This window comes from Pituophis catenifer, unplaced genomic scaffold, assembly GCF_029215685.1.
Source record: "Pituophis catenifer annectens isolate HBS135680 unplaced genomic scaffold, rPitCat1.0.hap2 SCAF_2, whole genome shotgun sequence".
In the NCBI taxonomy this organism is placed as follows: Eukaryota; Metazoa; Chordata; class Lepidosauria; order Squamata; family Colubridae; genus Pituophis; species Pituophis catenifer.
In genome coordinates this window covers 79772093-79792373 of record NW_027256882.1, presented here as the reverse complement: position 1 = coordinate 79792373, position 20281 = coordinate 79772093, and the positions used below count along the sequence as shown (strand labels likewise).

At 35.8% G+C, this 20281-nt stretch overlaps 1 protein-coding gene across 11 annotated transcripts in view; it reads left to right on the top strand.

The window, feature by feature from the left end:
* ATP2B2 (ATPase plasma membrane Ca2+ transporting 2) overlaps window positions 1-19917 on the top strand; it is a 143509-nt gene extending 123592 nt beyond the window's left edge. For 7 of the 11 annotated variants that reach the window (XM_070933673.1, XM_070933683.1, XM_070933680.1 and 4 more), the window contains 3 exons: window positions 169-276; window positions 4992-5174; window positions 19606-19917. In XM_070933673.1, coding sequence (XP_070789774.1) covers window positions 169-276; window positions 4992-5174; window positions 19606-19917 — 603 coding nt within the window. Of the gene's footprint in view, window positions 1-168; window positions 277-4991; window positions 5175-11168; window positions 11341-19605 lie in introns of all 11 variants that reach the window. The other 4 variants (XM_070933681.1, XM_070933679.1, XM_070933674.1 and 1 more) reach the window with 3 other exon arrangements.
* The last annotated feature ends 364 nt before the right edge of the window (window positions 19918-20281 follow it).

Genomic DNA, 20281 nt, shown 5'->3' with positions numbered 1-20281 from the left:
GGGTAATTGTTTGTATGCAGGTATAGGCTGTAGCTTATCCATAATGTATTTGTTCTATTTTATTGGCCCAAAAGCATGCTGGTATTATTTTCTTTAAGGAAATACAAGAACAGGATTTGTGACTCTGTTAGTAAATACATATTTTATTTTATTCTTTTCCTTCTGTAGATAGTAATTGTACAATTTGGTGGAAAACCTTTTAGTTGTTCTCCTTTGGAACTTGACCAATGGATGTGGTGTGTATTTATTGGATTAGGTGAACTTGTATGGGGGCAGGTAAGGACCATTTTCTTTATATTCATTAGAAAATCATTTATATTTTTTAGATTAAATATATATATTCTTGGAATAAGAAGTTTTCTTCAGGACGGTTACTTACATCCTGGGTAATCGTTACAGCAGTAATCAAGGCTGTGCAAAGCATTCAAAGAAGTTGTCTAGAATATATTGAAAAACACTTCTCTGCTAATGTTAAGGACCTGCAAGGCTCATATTTCTACTTTGAAACCCATCCCTAATTCTGAGCACATCTGCATGAAAGATAAGATTTCTGCTGGTTCAACATTCCGTAAAGACTCTAATGAGACTATGGGGAGATCTGGCAACAAGAATCTGGTGTATCTTTTGGACCACCAAGAAGAATTGACATCCAATTGATATCATGGCAAGATCGGACACGAAGATCGAGTTTCTGTGGTCCCATGCTGAGTTCTCTCCGTTGGTGGGCTCTGAAAGGAACCAAAGCTGCCCTGTAGGGGTGGTGAAGCAAAGAGGGGTGCCCTGTGAGGTTGCGGAGAGTTGCAATTCTCCTGTCTGACCTGGGGTTCTTTTTCCCTCTCAGCCATGGTGAGAAGAGGCAGCCAAAAGATGGCTGCCACAAAGCTGGGACAACCAAGGAACAGCTAAGACTGGTGCTGGAGTGAAGTAGGTGAACAGTGACTGGAACTGGGGGAAAGGATTCTTTTTTACTTAAAACCTAACCCCAAGGAACAATTTAGAACTATCTGCTCAGAATTGCTTGTTAAAGTGGCAATTAAGCATTCTGAGAAAAATACCAGACCAGAAGGAAAAGACCTCTAAAGAGAGAAAAACAATACATTTCTAAAAATAAGAAAATTGGATTCTTAAACTGGGAAGATGTGGTAATGGGAAGGCATTTTAAAATGCTAGAATTATTTACTTAAAAAACTTATCCTGCTTCTATAATTGAATTACAATTACAATCAAAATAACTAAAATTAGACTGACTAGTGGCAACACTGAAATTTAAGTTGAGAGCACCACCTGCTGATGAAAGGAAAATATACAAGTCTGGGAACACTTATATGAAGGATTGTGAAAATATTTACTGGGTTATACCTAACTACCCCACGAATACTGAAGATTCAAATATGAGAACAAGGAAGTTATTTAATTAAAGTGACCCCTGAATGTTGTACTAGAAGATTGAACCGGTAAAAGGGACGTAAAGAGGCTTTTGATAACTTCTGGGACTATTTAAATGGAACTGATTGATTTCCTATAGGATACAATGAACTGTGATTAGTGTACTTCTTGAATGGCAGTTTAAGGTGTGAATAAATTGTTCTTGGATTACTGGACAAAAGTGGGATTCTTAAAACAAAATAAGATGCTTCATAAGGAAGAAATTAGCAGAACTTTAAAGGAGATGTCATTGATTTTCCAAAGCACAAAGGACATCATGGAGAAAGGATTTAAGGAGATTATGGGAAAAATGGAAAATACTATATGACGGATAATGAGTAAAGATCTAGATGCTCAGAAAAAGGAGGAGCTAACAGAAGGAATGGAGGAAAAGATAGAACCGAAGAACCAGCGAACAAAAGAAGAAGACAAGATGGAATTAATAATAAAAATAAGAGTGATTGATGAATTAAACCGGGTGGGTGGGGGAATATTTTAAGAGGGTTGAAAAGTACAGGAAGATACTTTTGAATGGAAGATAGGGGTTTGGGGAGATACTTTGGAAGCTAGGCAGTGGAGAAATGGGAGAAATACTTAGATTGAATAGCCAAGAAGTAGATGCAACAGAGATAAAGATCCAAGAGAGGAATATGGGAGCCAAGTCAAAAAAAGCATAGCAATTAAAGTACTGAAGCGGGCAAGAGATGATGGATAGAAAGGAAAAGGTTTCTCCTTTTTTTGTTGTTTTGATTTGCTTTTCTTTTTCTCTTTCTTTCCCTTATTTTTTAGAATGGTGGCATGATTAGAAGTTAGGTAGAAATAAGAAAAGGGGGAAACATTTGTATATACAGTACATACATTTATATAATGGAATAAAAGTAATAATAAAATGGGAAAACTAGAGATTGACTGATGTATTATTAAATATGTTTTAATAATATTGTGATTGGCATTGGAATAATATATTGAAACATTGAGCAATTAAATAATGAAAGAACATGCCTAAATAATATTGGGATTGGTATTAGAATTGTGTATTGAAACACTGAATAAATGAAATGATGAATGATTGTATCTCAGTACAAATAGATGTAAAGAGTGAAATATGGGAGGTAAGTTAAAAATGAACAGGATTCAAAGTACCAAAGTGGGCGAGAGGTGTTGGATAGAAAGAAGATGTCTTTTAATAAAAGGGTGACATGATTAAAAATTAGAATAGAGATAGAAATAAGAGAAAGGGGGAATATTAGTGTATACATTTTTACATAATAATACAAAAGAAGTAGAGGGAAAACAAGAGGGAAGCTTAGAAATTGAATGGCGGTATTATTATGTATGATCAAATAATATCGTGAGTGACATTAGAGCAATATATTAAAACATGGAATAATTAAATAATGATAAACTACAACTTAATATAAATTTATATTATTATTAGAAATATATAAGCTGGTTATGACACCCAGATGCCACACTGTTCATGCATTGATATGTACTGTATACGTAAAATAAAATAAAATAAAAATCTTGAAACAACAACAAAAAAAAGAACTGAATTAGGCTTTCCAGTTTCCAAAACTAGTGCTTTAGAGAATGCAGGGGCACAACTGTAGCATTGTCTAACACACCTTAAAGCCAACATACCCTTTTCTGGGTCACACAATCTCAAGAAAGATGCAATTACTTTAAAGTGTTGCAAACAGTGCTATATTTATGCTTCCAAATCCTTCTTTTGAGACTAAATTTGAAGTATTGCTCAGATCATGGATGGGATTCATAGATTACACAGATCAGAGGTGAAATGCTCCCTGTTTGGACTGGCTCGGGCAAGTAGGTAGCAATGATGGCCGATGGTTTGGAGAACCAGTAGCAATGGTAACTGGAGGCTCTACCCACCTGCCCACCTGCCCCATTCCCTGGACTCGGGGAATGCACCATTCCTGGACTCCTACTGCTCACCTTTCTCCCACGGCTGGCTGTCAGGGAAGGCAAGCGCCCAAAAGGTACCGGAGTCGGTACCTTCTTAAATGAGCCGCTCTGGTCCATGCGCCAGCTGCACAAGCGCACATCATTTATATAATTCAATTATATAATTATAATTATATAATTTATATAATTCAGTGGCAGGTTGGGTGTGCACTTGCGCAGCCGGCGCATGGACCAGAGTGGCTCATTCAAGAAGGAGAGTGAGTGACTCCGCTACCTTTTGGGCGCTTGCCTTCCCTGACAGCCAGCCGCGGGAGAAAGATGACCAGTAGGAGTCCGGGAATGGTGCATTCCCTGACTCCGGGGAATGGGGCAGGTAGGCAGAGCCATGTGGTGAAGGGCAAGCAGGCAGCGGCTCTGCAGCAATGCCAGAGTTGAGGAATGGTGCATTCTCCGACTCCTACTGCTCACCTTTCTCCGGCGGCTGGCTGTCAGGGAAGGCAAGCACCCAAAAGGTACCAGAGTCGCTCACTCTCCTTCTTGAATGAGCTTCTCTGTTTCATGCGCCGGCTGCGCAAGCGCACATCCAACCTGCCGCTGAATTAAATAAACTGTGCGCTTGCGCAGCCAGTGCGTGTACCAGAAGGCTCATTCAAGAAGGAGAGTGTGTGACTCCGGTACCTTTCGGGCGCTTGCCTTCCCTGACAGTCAGCTATGGGAGAAAGGTGAGCAGTAGGAATCTGGGGCATGGGGCAGGTGGGCGGAGCCACGGGAGAAAGAAATTTAAAAAGTTTTCCTACCGGGTTCTGTGGGCGTGGCTTGGTGGAAGGGGGTCTTGTGACTGAGTGGGCATGGCTGTGAGTGACATCAAGTTGGCCACGCCCACTCAGTCACAGGACACCCCCCACCAAGCCACGCCCACAGAACCAGTAGGGAAAAAATTTAGATTTCACCTCTGACATAGATACCATAGTTCATTCAGTAAATGAAGGATTCCTAGATGGTAATTCCCAAAGCCAACCATGTGATCAACAAAATGGCTTCTCTTAGAATTCCATGTCACTTTCTTTCACTTTTACTTTTTACCTTCCCATGCCTACAAGGGAGAGTATGAAATGTGGGTAGGAATGAGTAGCAATGGGTAGGTCTCGCCCAACTCTGTTTGGCATTGATCCTGATTTCTTTTTTAATTTAGCATTTTCTAATAAAAATAGACAGATGGAGGGAGGGAGGGGGGAAAGAGGGTGGGCAAGAGGGAGAGAGAAAGAGAGAGGGAGAGAGAGAATTACAATCCCCCTGCACCTTTGTGGAAGCTAGTAATGATGGACACTCACTTTTTTCACTGGGCATCTGCAAACATTTATCCCAAAGGGATGTTGGTTCTCAGTCATTTAGCCCAAATGTAGCCTTACCCTAATCCACTGTGCTCTATTCCTAATTCATTAAAGGGGATTAAGATGGAGAAGTCTTCTTTAAAGGCTTTCAAGCTAATACAATTTCTCAGTTGAGTCACTCAGTTGAGTCACTATATATCAATTCTTTTCCTAAAGTATCATTTGTACATACAGCATGTATGCTGTAAATTTTAATCTCCTCTCTGCAAACTTTGTCTCTTGGCATAATTATAATGTTTATTTTAGGTCATTGCAACCATCCCAACCAGTAGGTTAAAATTTCTAAAGGAAGCAGGAGGGCTTACATTAAAAGAAGAAGTACCCGAAGAGGAGATGAGTGAAGATGTAGAAGAGATTGATCATGCAGAGAGGGAACTTCGCCGTGGACAAATCCTCTGGTTCAGAGGGCTTAATAGAATCCAAACTCAGGTATGTTGGAAAAAAATATTTTCCAGGAGACCAATGACAATAACAATAACAATAACAATAACAATAACCATGCAGATGCAAACTATAGCCTTAAATCAATCATTCCCAATTCTTCAGGTATATTGCACTTTTAATTCCATCATCCTCAATTAGAATATTAGTTCAGTACTGGCCAACACGTTCTTTATTGATTTTTGCCTTTATTTTTGTGGAAGTTATTGTAACAGGTCCTATATACATTACTATGTAATTATGGCTTGCATAAAGTCAGAATATTATAGTTCTAAACAGTGTGTTTCTCCAATCTATTTTCATTTTTCAAGTAACACATTCTCAATTTTTCGATTGTGAGCTATATTTTTAGACTCTAAAAAGTATGTCAGTGAAGCCTAAACTACATAGGCTAAGAAAACATTTTCCACATGTTTTTATGTTGCTGCCTTTTTGTTGGCTTAAGGTTTTATGTTCCACTGATTTGTTATATAATAGTTTTATAAAACATAAGGGAAAAAACACTGCATCAGCATTATATGTGAATGGATAAAAATATACAGAAATGTATGGAATAAATATTATAACAAACTTTTTAGCAAACTGCACTATCATATCTCAATATATATATATATATATATTTAAATAATTGATTTCTCTGTTTCTGTACAGGATTCTTGTCATTACAGAGAAAGTATAGAGTTAGCACTAAAAACAAACATTTTTGAAAAAGCACATTAAAATGCCATGAAGGAATGAATGTTTGTAAGGTCAAAACATGATTTTAGGTTAAGTGACTCCATCGCAGAAGCTTCATTTCTGCGGACCATGTTAAGCTGTGTTACAGTAAGTGCAGCTTCATTTTGTACTGTGATAGCCTCATTTTTAAAGAAGGAATATATATGGTAGAAAATAAAATTCACATCAGCCCAGTGCACTCAGTTTGTTGCTGTCTATAGAAATTAAAAACAAGAGAAGTTAGTATTAGATGGAGAGCAATACATGGGAAGATAAATCTACATTACTTAGTAAGTCAATAAAAAGCTGCTAACTTAAATTAAATCAGTAATTTACTAGCAATTTTTAGGAAAGGTTTTTTTCAAAATGTATTCCCAGGGAGAGGCTATTATCTACCTTGAGTTTCCTCTAAATGTAGCTTATTTTCTTCCTGGTGGTTGCAGGAGGACTGTTGTCTGTTGAGATTTCTCTCAGGATGTCTTTCTGGTTGTGGTGAGTGTAAACAACAAAGAGCCAACTCTCCACTTAGTTCCTCTCGTAGATTTAAAAATAGCCTTTAGTTCTTTTGTATGTCTTTATCTTCATGATCCATGGAAAATTCTTCTCTTCTTAACTGTTTCAACGAAACTAAACAATAATTATGCTTTCTTGCTAACCAAGACACTTCTCTTTTTACTTAGATGTAGATACATTGTGGTAGGAATTTTAGCTATATATCTTACAATAATCCCTCACTACTTTCTACCCTTCTCTTTTTGTGTTAATTTGCAATCAATGAATAATTTTGAACAAGTTTTAAAAATACTTTTGGTGTACACACTGGAATATATATATTGTTAACTCATTTACGAGTTAACAAGAAGTGATTAGGAAACCTTGCTGTGTTATGATAGAGATTTATTGACATCATCCAAAGCTTTATGGCCTCTGGAGAAGCTAGAGCACCTCTCCACATTCTTTGTATTATTTAATGTACTAGACATATTTTGAAGAGAGGGAAGGTAAAATAATTGGATACATATTCCTTTGCTTTTCCTCATACTGTGGGAAAAGATGAGGTTGACAGAGATAAATCTCTGATCTTCTCAATCTCAGTTTTATTCCATCTCTTCCATAGAACTTACCAAAAAAATCCACAAAAAACAGAAGAGAATGGACTGTTGGATCAAAGAACAATTCCCCTTCTCCACCTATATTTTTCACTTGTAGGATTTGTATAGATTTTTAAAACAAAGAAATCATTTTATTATATTTTCAAGAAAGTAGCAATTCAGCTTATCTTTCTCATAAACATACCCAGAAATACAGCGATGGAATATGACAACATAGAATAAGTGCAGATCTGGTGGGTTAATATAGTAGGTGCTGTTATTTGATCTGCCTTAATTTGCCCGGTTGAAAGTGATTTTTTTTTCTTCTTCCATGTCTAGATCAAACTTTAAACTGCCAGAATGAAGCCACCTTCTTGGCTTTGTTGTTGTCCAAAAATAAGTCATTATCGGTACATGTTTCTGATAGTAGCTGATATATCAGCAGATGAGCCGGGCTGTGTTATCCACTAAGAACCTCCACCTGAGCATCTTGGTTTCACGCTTAGGCACTCCAACTCTTAATCTATTCAGGGTCCTCCAAATAATATAAGAAAGATCAGGTTCTTCAGCCATATCCTCCTTTAACATTATTCCTTGTTGAGGTCTCCTTCCTCCATCTTTTAATTTGATTTTGTTCTTGTGTACCCTCAAGAATGTTTGTTCTTGCCATAAAACTGTTCCTAAATCTGAGTCGGGAGGCTCAGATTCAGAGGATATCCGCTCAGAGGAAGTTGCGGATCATTATGTTTCTTAACAGTGACATTGAATTTTTTTTATGATATGATATGTGTAAATAGAAATTTCTGTCCTACATTGATTTGAATAAAGTTTTGGATGATTGATAAAATTGTGACGTAGCCAATATGTTCTGGTGGCTGTGAAGTGGACACAGTTTCAGGAAATCCCATTTTTATGGAGTTTTCTAGGATATTTCTACAGAGTTGAGAGAGAAGAAACAAACTTCTCTTCTATAGTCTGGAGACTATAAGGCAGTTATTTTAGCCGTAAACAAAATATCAGTCCTGTTGGGCTAAATCCAACTATGTCTAGGTCATTTTTGCTGGCTAGAGAGTCCAAACAATCTGATGATCTACTTAAGTAGATTTATAGTCTACTTGAGACTATAAATAGACTCAATAATGTAGCTTTAGCTGCTTTCCCAGAAGAAAGCTAATTAAAGTTGGACAATAATTATTCTTCAAAAATAATAAATGCAGATATTTTTTATCTTTAGTTATAAGGCATTTCTTTTAAATCTGAAAGATAGGTGGAGTCAATTATTATGTTCCATTCATAGCAATTTCTTAACACAGATTCTAAAATATTGCCTCTATTGGAGAGTTTATCATGATCCTGGATTAGAATAGTTTAATCCAGAAAATGTACTTAATTCTAATTTAAGAGTATTAATTTATTTAGGTAATATTAAGGAAGCAAATGAGCCAAACCCATTCCATAGTGCATGGTTCATGGTGTTCATTCATGTGTCCCTTTGTGTAAATTAGCTTTTCTATTGTAATTTGAAGTAATAAACCAGATGAGTCATGAATCAACCATAAAACATTGTACAAGATTGTCTTGATTAATATAATTCATGTTGATAACATCTAAAATATTGTATGTTTGACACTCGACAGTATGTTTAGTTCCATTCATATAGTTGTGTTTTCAGATATTCTCTGCATGACAGCAGCCCCTTAAGTTTTTGGATAAACCATAATGTTAACATCTGGTTATGAAGCACAAAGAACTATTATCAGGATAAAAATACTCAATGTAGATATTGAGAATATAAGCTATAGAGGATCAACTCTTTTAAAGTCATTTTAGATACTATATTACTTATTTGATACACACAGAGCATCAAATAAGTAATTGTAATGACAAACTTGTTGTATTCTCTTTAAAAATTTCAATAACATATTTTCATTTTTCAAACGGGAGAGTTGCTGGATTGTTAAATTGATTAAGTAGGTCTAACTAAAAATCACTACTACAAAATATAACCCCATGTTCATACAACACTATTTTGCAGGAATTATTATTGGGTTGTGAGAGGTAAACATTTTGGAGAATGACTGAATGGTTCAGATTACCGTAATTTAATTCATACTAAAGATTGCTCATGTCAGAAGCAATCTGCAACAGAAAAGAGGTTTGCTCCCACCCAAGAGTTAGAGAATATCTTCTGGCTTCCTAGATCGAATGGCAGCTGAAACATTTCTTTTCCTGAGATGCAAAACGAGATTCACTAGCAAATGCTTGGGAAAGGGGAGTGTACAGCTATTCTTAAAGAAATCATGGATATCCAGTGGATAGATAGCAAATGATGACAATTAGGTGATGATGTAATCATGCAAATCCCTCTTTTTATGAATGCAAGACATAATGTAGCATTTACATGACTCCACCATCACATATGAGTTGTCATTTTGCTGTGGACACCACTGATGTCAACATTGGTGCAAGGGAGTGGAAGTGATTAAACAAGTCTCATATTGGATACTTACGGCACAAAGGCATATTTGCAAGACTATATATTCAATAGGAATTTAAAAAGAATTGTCCAATCTTTCTACCCTGGCCCCTTTGTTCTCCTTCCCATTCAAAATTCAATGTGAAAAATTCAAGCTATTATTTTTTCTATATTTTGATTTTACTCTTTTTATTGTTTGCCTTTTTGTCTTAAACTTTGTATAATGCCAGCATGGGCAATGGATATAATGTTGGGACAGAACATTGATGCAAAGTAGATGGAATTATTTTGATTTTTTTTTATCTGCTTGATTTGTTTTGATTCTGGATTTGGTAAGATAATTTTTTTTAATGATGTCACCCTATTTTAATACTTACACTATAGTTTCTGTATGTTTCATGTCTAAACATGGTGATAAATATCTCTGATTTTTAGCATATCTTTGAGAGGGGCAAAAAAAAAGTTGTGGTATTGCAGTTCTTGAACCTCTAGTTGCCTTTTCACATATAGTTACAAATGCTTTCCATGCCTTTATTCATTGTAATTTTAATAATAATAATTATTATTATTTGTAATTATAATCCTATAACTCTATAGGAAGGAAGAGTAATATTATCCCTTTTATTGCACAAGTGATATCTAACAGAAAGAGATCCAAAAAACCACATGGTAATTCATAGGCAATTCAAAATTTGTAACTGATTGCACCTTGGGGTTTATGGAGGCAGCTACTGCAGCTGAAACCTACAAGTGGCAAATTAATTTTTTGAATCATCTTATTTATCTAGGTTAGATAATATTTTCTTATAAACATCAAGATGTATAGATCTTGAACTGGGAAATTGGATGTAGGAATCACTTTCATAATTTTTTAATCCAAATAATTCCAGACTTTATTTTTCTTGTAGTTAAAATCTATGGGAAGTTAGGTTTGCAAATGTTTATCTTATAGAAATTAATCTATTCATTGGAAGATACTGATTATGGTCTTAATAAATCAATAGATGTATTATTATATTCTTCCCTGGTCTGGTGCCTTCCAGCCTTGTTGGTTTTCAGTTCCCAGCAACCAGCATATGCAGCTCTGTTAGCCATAGATTATAGGAGCTGAGATCAAATATCATAAGATAATCACATTTGAAAGATTGTTCTATTTTACATGCTATTATGCAATCCTATAAACAGTAAGCTGTGACTGAAAATAAAAAGAACCTATTTGGGGATAGACATTCATAGAATTACATTGCTGAGCTACTCTAAAGTATATCATTTGTTATATGAAATTGGAAGTGTTTTAATATTTTTTCCTCCTAGTGAATAAAATTGATCTCCTGATAGATATAAAAATAATTAATGTCTGCAGATGCAGTGTGCCTGAATGGCTTGAATTTATAGCACTTTGTGACGGAGCCAGCAAAGTCCAAGGACAGCAGGAAAATGTGCCCACCACACATTTCTTTTTAAGCCACAAATCTGCTATTATAAATCAACGCTAGCAGTGGTGATATTGCACAATTCTCTTTTGAATAGAAACTGTGTGCTCTAAATCTTAAAAGACGTTTTCATTATTTTTGACTCTGAAGATTGAAATGATTTTTGTGGGAAGCAGCTGAATATTATTAGAAAATACAGCTCCTGTCAGTTGCAAAGTTATGTCCATTCCTCAAGCAACTTGTCTCATTCTTTCCTCCATTACAGATCGAAGTAGTCAATACTTTCAAGAGTGGCACTTCCTTTCAGGGAGCTCTCAGGAGACAATCCTCCGTCACAAGCCAGAACCAGGATGTAACCAATATTTCTAGCCCTAGCCACGTTTCGTTATCCAATGCTCTTTCCTCTCCTACCAGCACACCTGCTGCGGCGGTTGGGCGTGAGTGTGTATTCTTACTGCATCTGCATACAGAGATGCTCATTTGTCTAGAAGTCACACGACTGAGCCACTGTGCCCTTTCCCATCTCTCTTCCATTTTAACATGAGTGGTATAGTTTTGCACACTGGTATACTACTTTCTACAGCTCTTCATTTCCACTGATAAATTATGTCTTATCTGTAACTACTTTTCCATGGAATAAATACCAATTTTCTCCTATAATGAATAGGTCTGTTCTTCGCATGTTCATATTTCTTCTTTGACTGCACAAATTTCTTTTACATTTCTCCAGGAGCACTTCAAATTGTTACACTGAGCTTGATTTTTTTATATCAGTAAAATAGTAGGAACCTACATAACTTCTAAGCTGTTAAAAACTTCCTAATTTTTTTTATTAACCAAAGTTATTTAATTCGACTTTGATTGAAACTTAGTAGTGGTATCCCAGCCTAATTAGGTAACTTAATCATTTACAAATAGCTAACTATTATATAAATATGTAAAGAACTTCCCCATAACTCCAGTGAAAAGTACATTTTTATGTACTCCACAGTTTGGGCAAAGTGGAAGCAATATGCACACAAAGTACTCTCTTTTCCTTTGCTGGGTTTGTTGTGTCCACTTAGACTTAGTGACAAATATCACCTGACAGAACCTTCAGCTAAGTCACGCCCCCTTTGGTCACATGATCTGGAGATGGAAATGGCATATGAAAAGTCTTGTCCTGTGTAACAGTAAAGTCTTTTTTTAGTGTCTTTTCAAAATTCTTGCATAAAAAACAGACTTTTCTAAGATGTACGTAACAAAGAAAGGGAAAATTCTGATTTTCCCCCTCTCTCCATTTTACCAAATTGGTACTCATGCGGGGAATAAAGAACATTTTTCATCTTCAGTGGCTTAATTTTTTTTAATCTACTCCATTATGCATGATGATTTGCTTTAAAGATCTCAATACTCAACTTACAACTACAGTTGAGCCCCAAATTCCTGTTGCTAAGCAAGACAGTTGTTAAGTGAGTTTTCCTCCATTTTACAACTTTTTTTGCCATGGTGGTTAAGTGAATCACTGCAGTTGTTAAATTAGTAACCTGGTTGTTAAGTGAATCTTCCTCATTGACTTTGTTTGTTAGAAGCTCACAAAAGATGATCACATGACTTCAGGACATTGCAACGGTCATAAATATATGCCTGTTTTTTTAAAAAAATCCCAGTTTTGATCATGTGACTGTAGGGATGCTACAAAGGTTGTAAGTGTGAAAACCAATCATAAGTTACTTTTTTTAGTGCCACTGTAACTTGGAATGGTCACTAAACAAATTGTTGTAAATTGAGGACTACCTGTAGGGCAGTATTCCAGGGATTAGACTTCTACTGCAGGGCAGTCCTATGCATGTTTACTGAGCAATAAGTCGTATAAAGTTCAGGAGACTTATTCTGTGATATGCATGGGTACAGGACCACACTTTAAGTAATAATTTAGATATATTTTAAACTTCTATAATATTTTAAACCAATCATGGCCTCAAATAAACTACATCTAGAGTTTTCTATTTGACGGTAGTAAAACATTTTTTGGAACTTTTTAAAACAATTAATTAATTTAATTATTGTTTTATAATATAAACAGAACACAGATCAGTAATACACACTGATAGATGAAAACTGCAGTTGGCTTATATTAAACACAACTCCATAGATATCTTGGCTGGGATCCAGTGAACCTTCCCTGCAAATGATCAGTTTTTCCTAAAAAGAAGGTGTTGAAGGAAGTTTTTCACCTTCCGTTGGTCTGCAGAGGATTAAGAGACTTCAAAGGGCAATAAAAGAATAGAAAAGTCCTGTCACACAGACAGTAATCCACTGGAGAGAATATTGAAATTCTTTCTCTGGATTACAAAAAAAAAAAAGTCTAAACTATTCCAAGCTGCAGCATACATTATTAAAGAAAATAAAAATATTATGTGTATGCAGCTAGCTAATAATATATTCCAGGGGTCATTTTAATTTTTTTTTTAAAAAAAGAGAAAAGAAATAGAAACTGCATGTTCTGTCTTCGCACATTAATGCTACTGTGTTTGATACACTTGCTGCATTGGCATTGGAGACTAACTTTACCTAGCAGCTCAGAGCATCTTTCAAATATCTTACATATCTTGCATCTTTCATTTAATTTCATTCATCACTCTATTCTAACATTTAAAACAAATATACTTGTGCTGTTAATTTTCAACATTGTATTGAAAAGTATCACTTCATAAAGAATTGTTTATATTAGAGTACCTTTTTTTAAAAAAAAGATATGAAGTGTTTTAATAAAGTTGTTGATTATGCAAAGGCCTATTTTGCTATGTGAGCTCACAGACTGAAAAATTACATGAATCTGAATTTTGGTATTGATAGGATTCAAATATGTTGCAACTCTGATTGCAACCTAATTAGAATGCAGTTTAAAAAAAAATAAAATCCTGATTCATGTGCAAAATAAAATAAGTGTTTTATCCAAAGTCTCGCCAATAGAAAGTCTGAGTTCAAAATAGATATTTTTTATGATTAGATGCCCATTTTCTAGCACATATAAGGAAAACTTGGATAAGTAGGTGAACGATCCCTGTTTTATATACCAACTCTGTGACTGTGGGCATAGTGTGTCTTCTAATAATTAAATAGTCACCTTTTTCAGATTTCTGCTAAAGGAGTTGGCTCATTCATGTGAAGAAGCGACATCTTTTTTTCAGACTTTGCTCAAAAATCCGAGAAAGGATACAGCTGCTTTAATTGGTAGCAGGAGGCTGCTATGCTTACCCAGAGGCTCACAGGAGGTATAAAAACCTCTGAAATTTCTTGAAGAAACCTCCTCAAAGAACTCCTCTACAGCAGTGCTGATAGATATACTCAATAAAGAGGTTCCTTGAGGAGGATTCTAGTCTCAGAGTTCTGATTTGCTTGGATTTATTAGTTGGAACCTTGACAATTCTTTTCAAAGCATATGCAACCTTAATAATTATCTTTGGCATACTTTTTCTCTTCTTGTAAAACATGATCAAATATTTAGGGAAGATTGTAGAATAATTTTCTAGAACAAGTCCATCATCATCATGGAGACTGCTTATGTGTTTTGGTGGATTGACTAAGAAAGTGCTACCCCAATCCAGGACCTGCCCTATCACCCCTCTTAGTTGGCATCTACTTTTCTTGGCAGGTGTGGCACGTAGCAGTGTCAGGCCTGCCATGTCCTTCTGAAGACAAAATTGTATGTGTCAACCTGGATTCCTTTCTCATGAAGGACAAGTGCAAATCTCAAGCAACCCATATTGTCCCCTCTAAAACAATATATACCTTAAAAGATATTGGGTTTTTTTGCTGGTATTGAAATTTCTTCAGCTAGTCCACTTTGTTTCTGCATGTGGAATAGATAACAATGCTTCCTCGTCAGGCACAAAAGTAAAATCTCTTGGGCTCTACCAGGTGACAAAAACTCCAATAACTACAGTATCTTTGTGATGGTGCTGGTTGAGTTCTCTATCAGGATATGCCCAAGGTATTATGGCTGCTAGCAAAATAGAAATATTCCTCAGTATTTTTAATATGCTGAACATATTTTAAAAGGAGGGTAAATCATAGTTAATTAATTGAACCTCAGTCTTGCCTTTGCATAATTGCAACTTCAACTAAGTAAAGCAACTTCTCCCTTTGAGTTAGCATCTGTTTGCAAAACTGACTTCACATTTACCTGACCAGCTCTTCTTGGTGCAGGGCTTTCAGTTGAAATGAAATATTTGCTTTTGCAGTACCCTTCACTCTGCTTTCTGAATATTCAATGTGTTTGTTTTCCTAGAGGGCTAGAGACCCCTGGACAAAAGGGTTCAGCAGGAGAGAGTGCAATAAAAAGAGGTTGTGAGTCTTTAACCTTGAGCCTGATAATGAATGTGAACCCAATTCTGGTACTTGGCTTAGATAAAGCCAGGTAAACATTCGAGTATAAGCCCATATCCTACCACTCTAGTACAACTGAAAATGGGTTATCGATACTGCATTGTGAGGAGGGATATTCTATACTTGGCCAGAATGATTATTTTTCTTCACATGGAGGTAAAAATGTGTTAGTGTTTATCCTTTGTTTGCCGAATAGATCGATTGAAGTCTTGCTTTCAGCAAATCTGAAAAACTTTTCATTGCAGCAGCAGAGAAGAAGGAAGTGGAAACTAAAAGCCATGTCAGAATGTCCTGAAATGTGATCCCCACCCTTACCCCAGTCCTTTGTTAAAAACATTTTTCTGTTGTCTCCATTCCTGTAAGAAAATGGAGCCATGTTTCTTGCTGTCTATCATTTCTTTTCATTAGCTGTCTCCATTACATAATCACCATCTTTATGATATACATATGTTTCCATACAATATATGTGAACAGAGAGCAGGTCTACAAAGTTTCAAAGATGCCATGAAATAACCTAATCTCCTGCATTTACCTTCACAAAATCTCCGAACAGAGATTCAGTTAAAAGATCAAAAAATAGAAAGATCTCTGGAGATGATATTCTATGAGTTTCTTAGATTTTGTATATGCAGACTAGCTAAAGTGTGCCTCATTCTAAGAGATTCACAAACTAGTTTGGAAATAATGCAATGCCAAAGCAATATATGTACATTGTTTTAAAATAGACTAGATACGTACTGATGCCGCTTAGTATCTTCTACAATGAAAGTCAAACTAATTTGGCAATGGCACATTATTTCTAGAAAAGAAGTAAAAAAAACCTTGGATTCGATTGTATACAATTTAAACACCAACAGGAAAGTTTATTCTGCCAGCTACAAACGATAGTTGCATGCAATACTTCATGAGGATCTTTTCACTATATTCATTTCCAGCCATATGTGAAAGAGAGATCCCCAAGGTTCCCTCCATCTATATATGAATCATCCTTGCTTAACTTTTCCCAACTTTATAGGGAGCAAAGTTTATTCTTTACTCTCCATCATGAGGAGGAATAATCCAACACAGTTTCCTAAAAAAGAAGAAACACCAATGAGCTCCCATGGGCCAAATGCAACTCAGACCCATGGTAGCCTCTAGACAGATTCCTAAAGTCAGATCACTGATACAGCAATGGAGGCAGAATAAAGTTTTGTTTGTATCATTTTATAGGCTAGTGATATGGTCTACCAGACAGATTATATTTGGTCTATACCAAATATATCACTGAATTATCTTGGATATCCTCTTTCTTAATCATTGTTTCCAATGCCTATAGTAAACATAGTAACAACCCTCCAAGCAAAAGATTTCTGAGTGCACATTAATAGTTTTTGGCAATGGTTTGCTCTTCAAGCTTGTTTCGATTTAGTTTCTGAACGTTTTGTTACCAGACTAGGTAATATCATCAACAGGATTTTATAAACTAAGGAGAACAGGACAAGAAACTCCTGCTGCTGATGTTACCTAGTCTGGTAACGAAATGTTCAGAAACTAAATTGAAAGAAGCTTGGAGAGCAAACCACTGCCAAAATCTAAAACTCGAACTACAAGTATTTTCTATTATTTCAAAGCACATTAATAGTATCCCAAAAATACAAATAGCTTGTGAGATCTTATATCTAATTATATATATATATACATACACAAATAAAGTAATCCTAATTCTGGTGGCTCAGCAGACTGATAGCATTGTGATTAACACCAGCTGTCTGCAATTACTGTAAGTTCAAATCTCACCAGGCTCAAGGTTGACTCAGCCTTCCATCCTTTCTAAGGTAGGTAAATTGAGGACCCAGTTTGTGGGGGCAATAAGCTGACTTTGTATAAATATACAAAAGTATGAAGGCTATTGCTTAACACATTGTAAGCCACCCTGAGTCTCCGGAGAAGGGCGGCATATAAATCAATTTTTTTTTAAAAAAAATGTTTATAATTGTTCTGTGACTCCAGACCACATTCTTTGAAACACTGTTTGTCCCTGATGAGTTACAGGCAAATGAATTTCTTTTGAAATTATTTGTGCAAAAGACCCAGGATTTTTTTTTAAAATTAGAATTTAAATGGAATTAATTATTCAATTATTCTATAGAGTATACAGTTCTATAGAAATGTAACATTGGGATAACAACTATTCACTGGACAGAGAGATAATTCCTTTCTCAACATTTTTTTCTCTATGAGCTTTCTATCATACTGGGCATTTTCTGTTTCAGAGTTCTTTGGCCAGAGTAAGATGTAGTTAAATGCCCATTATGTTTCTCCTACCATAAATGCTTGAATCAGAAAAGACCTTAGGGATAATTTCTGAGAAGAATTCCCCAATACATAGATTAAGTGCAGTACTACCTTCACTTTCAACTGCAGATGTGGTTTTGGCCAAGGGGGAAAATGTTTTAACCAGCTGGTGCATATATGCAAGATTGAAAGGACAACAAGAAACTGGAAATATGCTTGGCCTATTGTGTGTCTGCACTGCAGCAATTAACTTTGAAGAGTTCACAAAAAGAACTTTGAAGAATAGAAACTTTTGTGTGTGAGGAAGAGCGTTTGCTTTTCTTTCCCTTTTCTCATTTTGGCTTTGCAACAGTAGTTAAGTCCAAAATTTCACTGGCTACTCAAGTTCTAGATGCAATCAGAACTAAATTTAGAAGCTACTGATGTGATCTCAGTTTTTTTGAGAGAATTTTTTTTCTAATCGAGGCCCACATTTTAAAGCGGGGGTTTGCAACTTTTGAAGTGAATCAACCGCAAGAGAATTTCCAGACACGGTGATGCCACTAGAAGAGGTAGGAATGGATTGATTCCTATTTGATCTTTAAGATAGCTGCAGTCTCATCACCAGCTTTAAATCCTGCAGCCTGCAGAGTGGCCTGCAGAGTGGCTGCAATGACCCTGTTTAGGGAATGAGCAGGATTGTTTCATTCACCCTATAATTAAGGGCCAAACAAAATGCCCAGAAGTCACAGAATTCATTTATAATCATGATACATTTTTCAACAGTGCACATATTTTACCATTCTGTTTTTTTTTCCCTTGGTGATTTTTTTAAGAAATGCCACTTTTCTCCTTGGTAGCAGGAGAATGGGAGACATTTAAAACACTATCTTCTTTCAAGGAGATTTTTTCTGCCCTGTAACAGATGGATCAGTTCTCACTTCAGATGTCTGCAGACATAGAAATTGGTCTGTTGTATTGCCATAATTCTATCTACTAAAACCTACTGCTCACTTTTCTCATCTTATAATTTAGTAAGAGAAAAGCAGGAAAAATACACTGAAACAATTAAATGATCATAGTTCAAGAGCTGCAGAACTGACATAAAAATATACTTTTATGAGTCATATTTACAAGGGTTACATGAATTACAGATGAAGCAATCTGATGTTTTATAATTCCATTATATGAAACCTGATAATCACAATATATAATAAATTATTATATAGAGTTTTTTTTTAAAAAAATGGCTAGAACATTGGGTTTATACTCGAGTGTTTACCTCACATATGCATGAAAAATAAACAAAAGTTGATCAACAGTTTCATGTTCACATTATCCAGGCTTTCAAGTGTAGTTGTTGTGTGCCAGTTAGCTGTGTTTACGTGATAACAGACTTTTTCCTAGCATGTTTTTGCCCCAATATTTTGTCTGCTTGGCTTCTTTTTTTTTGTCGTTGTTGCTGTGCTCCTGGCTGCTTCATTTATTTTGCTTTATTTTATTTTATTTGGAAAAAAGATGGTCATTATTTTCGGGGGTTCTTACATTTGGCTCCTGTGTTTGTCTCTCATACTTTTCCATCCAACTGTGTCTTGTGTTTTGTGCTTTCTTGTTTGAGATATGCAATTTATTTTGTCTTATACTATTCTGTACAAAGGAATACTGTAAAAAACACACCAAGGCTTTCCTACTTACTCACCGCAAAACGATAAAGATGCATGGTACTACATTTGCTTTTGGAATTAACATGGCTTGTCTTTTACTAGGAATGTACCACATGAGTGGATTTCGCTTTCTTTAACCAGCGCTTATCATCAGTTCTGGGAACAGGTCTGATGGCTTTAAACTCATATGGTCTTAACATTGCAGTTCATACAGATGCTCAAACTGTACAAAGCTGAGCCTCTTGTTTATGCCTTTAGAATCCAGAAACTGTGAACTACAGCTGCCTGTGTGCTCTAACCATACATCACATTTTTTCACTCAATATCCCTTCCCCCAAGAATTGACATCACTCTGTGGTGCTTTCAAAAAGCAGTTGCCACTGACATCTCTCATCTTTTTCCTTCTCCCAGATCCGCGTCGTGAAGGCATTCCGTAGCTCTCTCTATGAAGGTTTGGAAAAACCGGAATCTAGAACCTCCATTCACAACTTTATGACTCATCCTGAATTTAGGATAGAAGATTCCCAGCCCCATATTCCTCTCATTGATGACACAGAACTAGAAGAAGACTCTGTCCTCAAGCAAAAGCCGAGTCCCCCATCTTCGCTGAACAAGAACAATAGTGCTATTGACAGTGGGATCAACCTTACAACTGACACAAGCAAATCAGCTACCTCTTCTAGTCCAGGAAGCCCAATCCATAGCCTGGAAACATCACTTTAGCTGAAAAAGTCACTGCAAAAATATCAATATAAATAATAATAATAATAATAATAATATATAACAGAGACAAATAAGTATAAACAATGCTGGCTTAGAAGCTGTTTGAATTCCTGATCACTTTGAAGAAACAGATAAATGAATGCATCATTAGTCACAGTGATTTTTGGAAGAATGAATGGTTGATTGACATATTCCCCCTTTTGTCTCCTGCAGAAACAAACAAAAACAATACAAACACTATCCTGCATGAATGTATTACCCACTTCAACCCGACCTCCTTTTTAATTCCTTGAACAGGAAAAGGAGAAGACTTATTTGAAGCTATTTATCCAATTCACCAGTTTGTGAGTTTTTTAAATGCTTG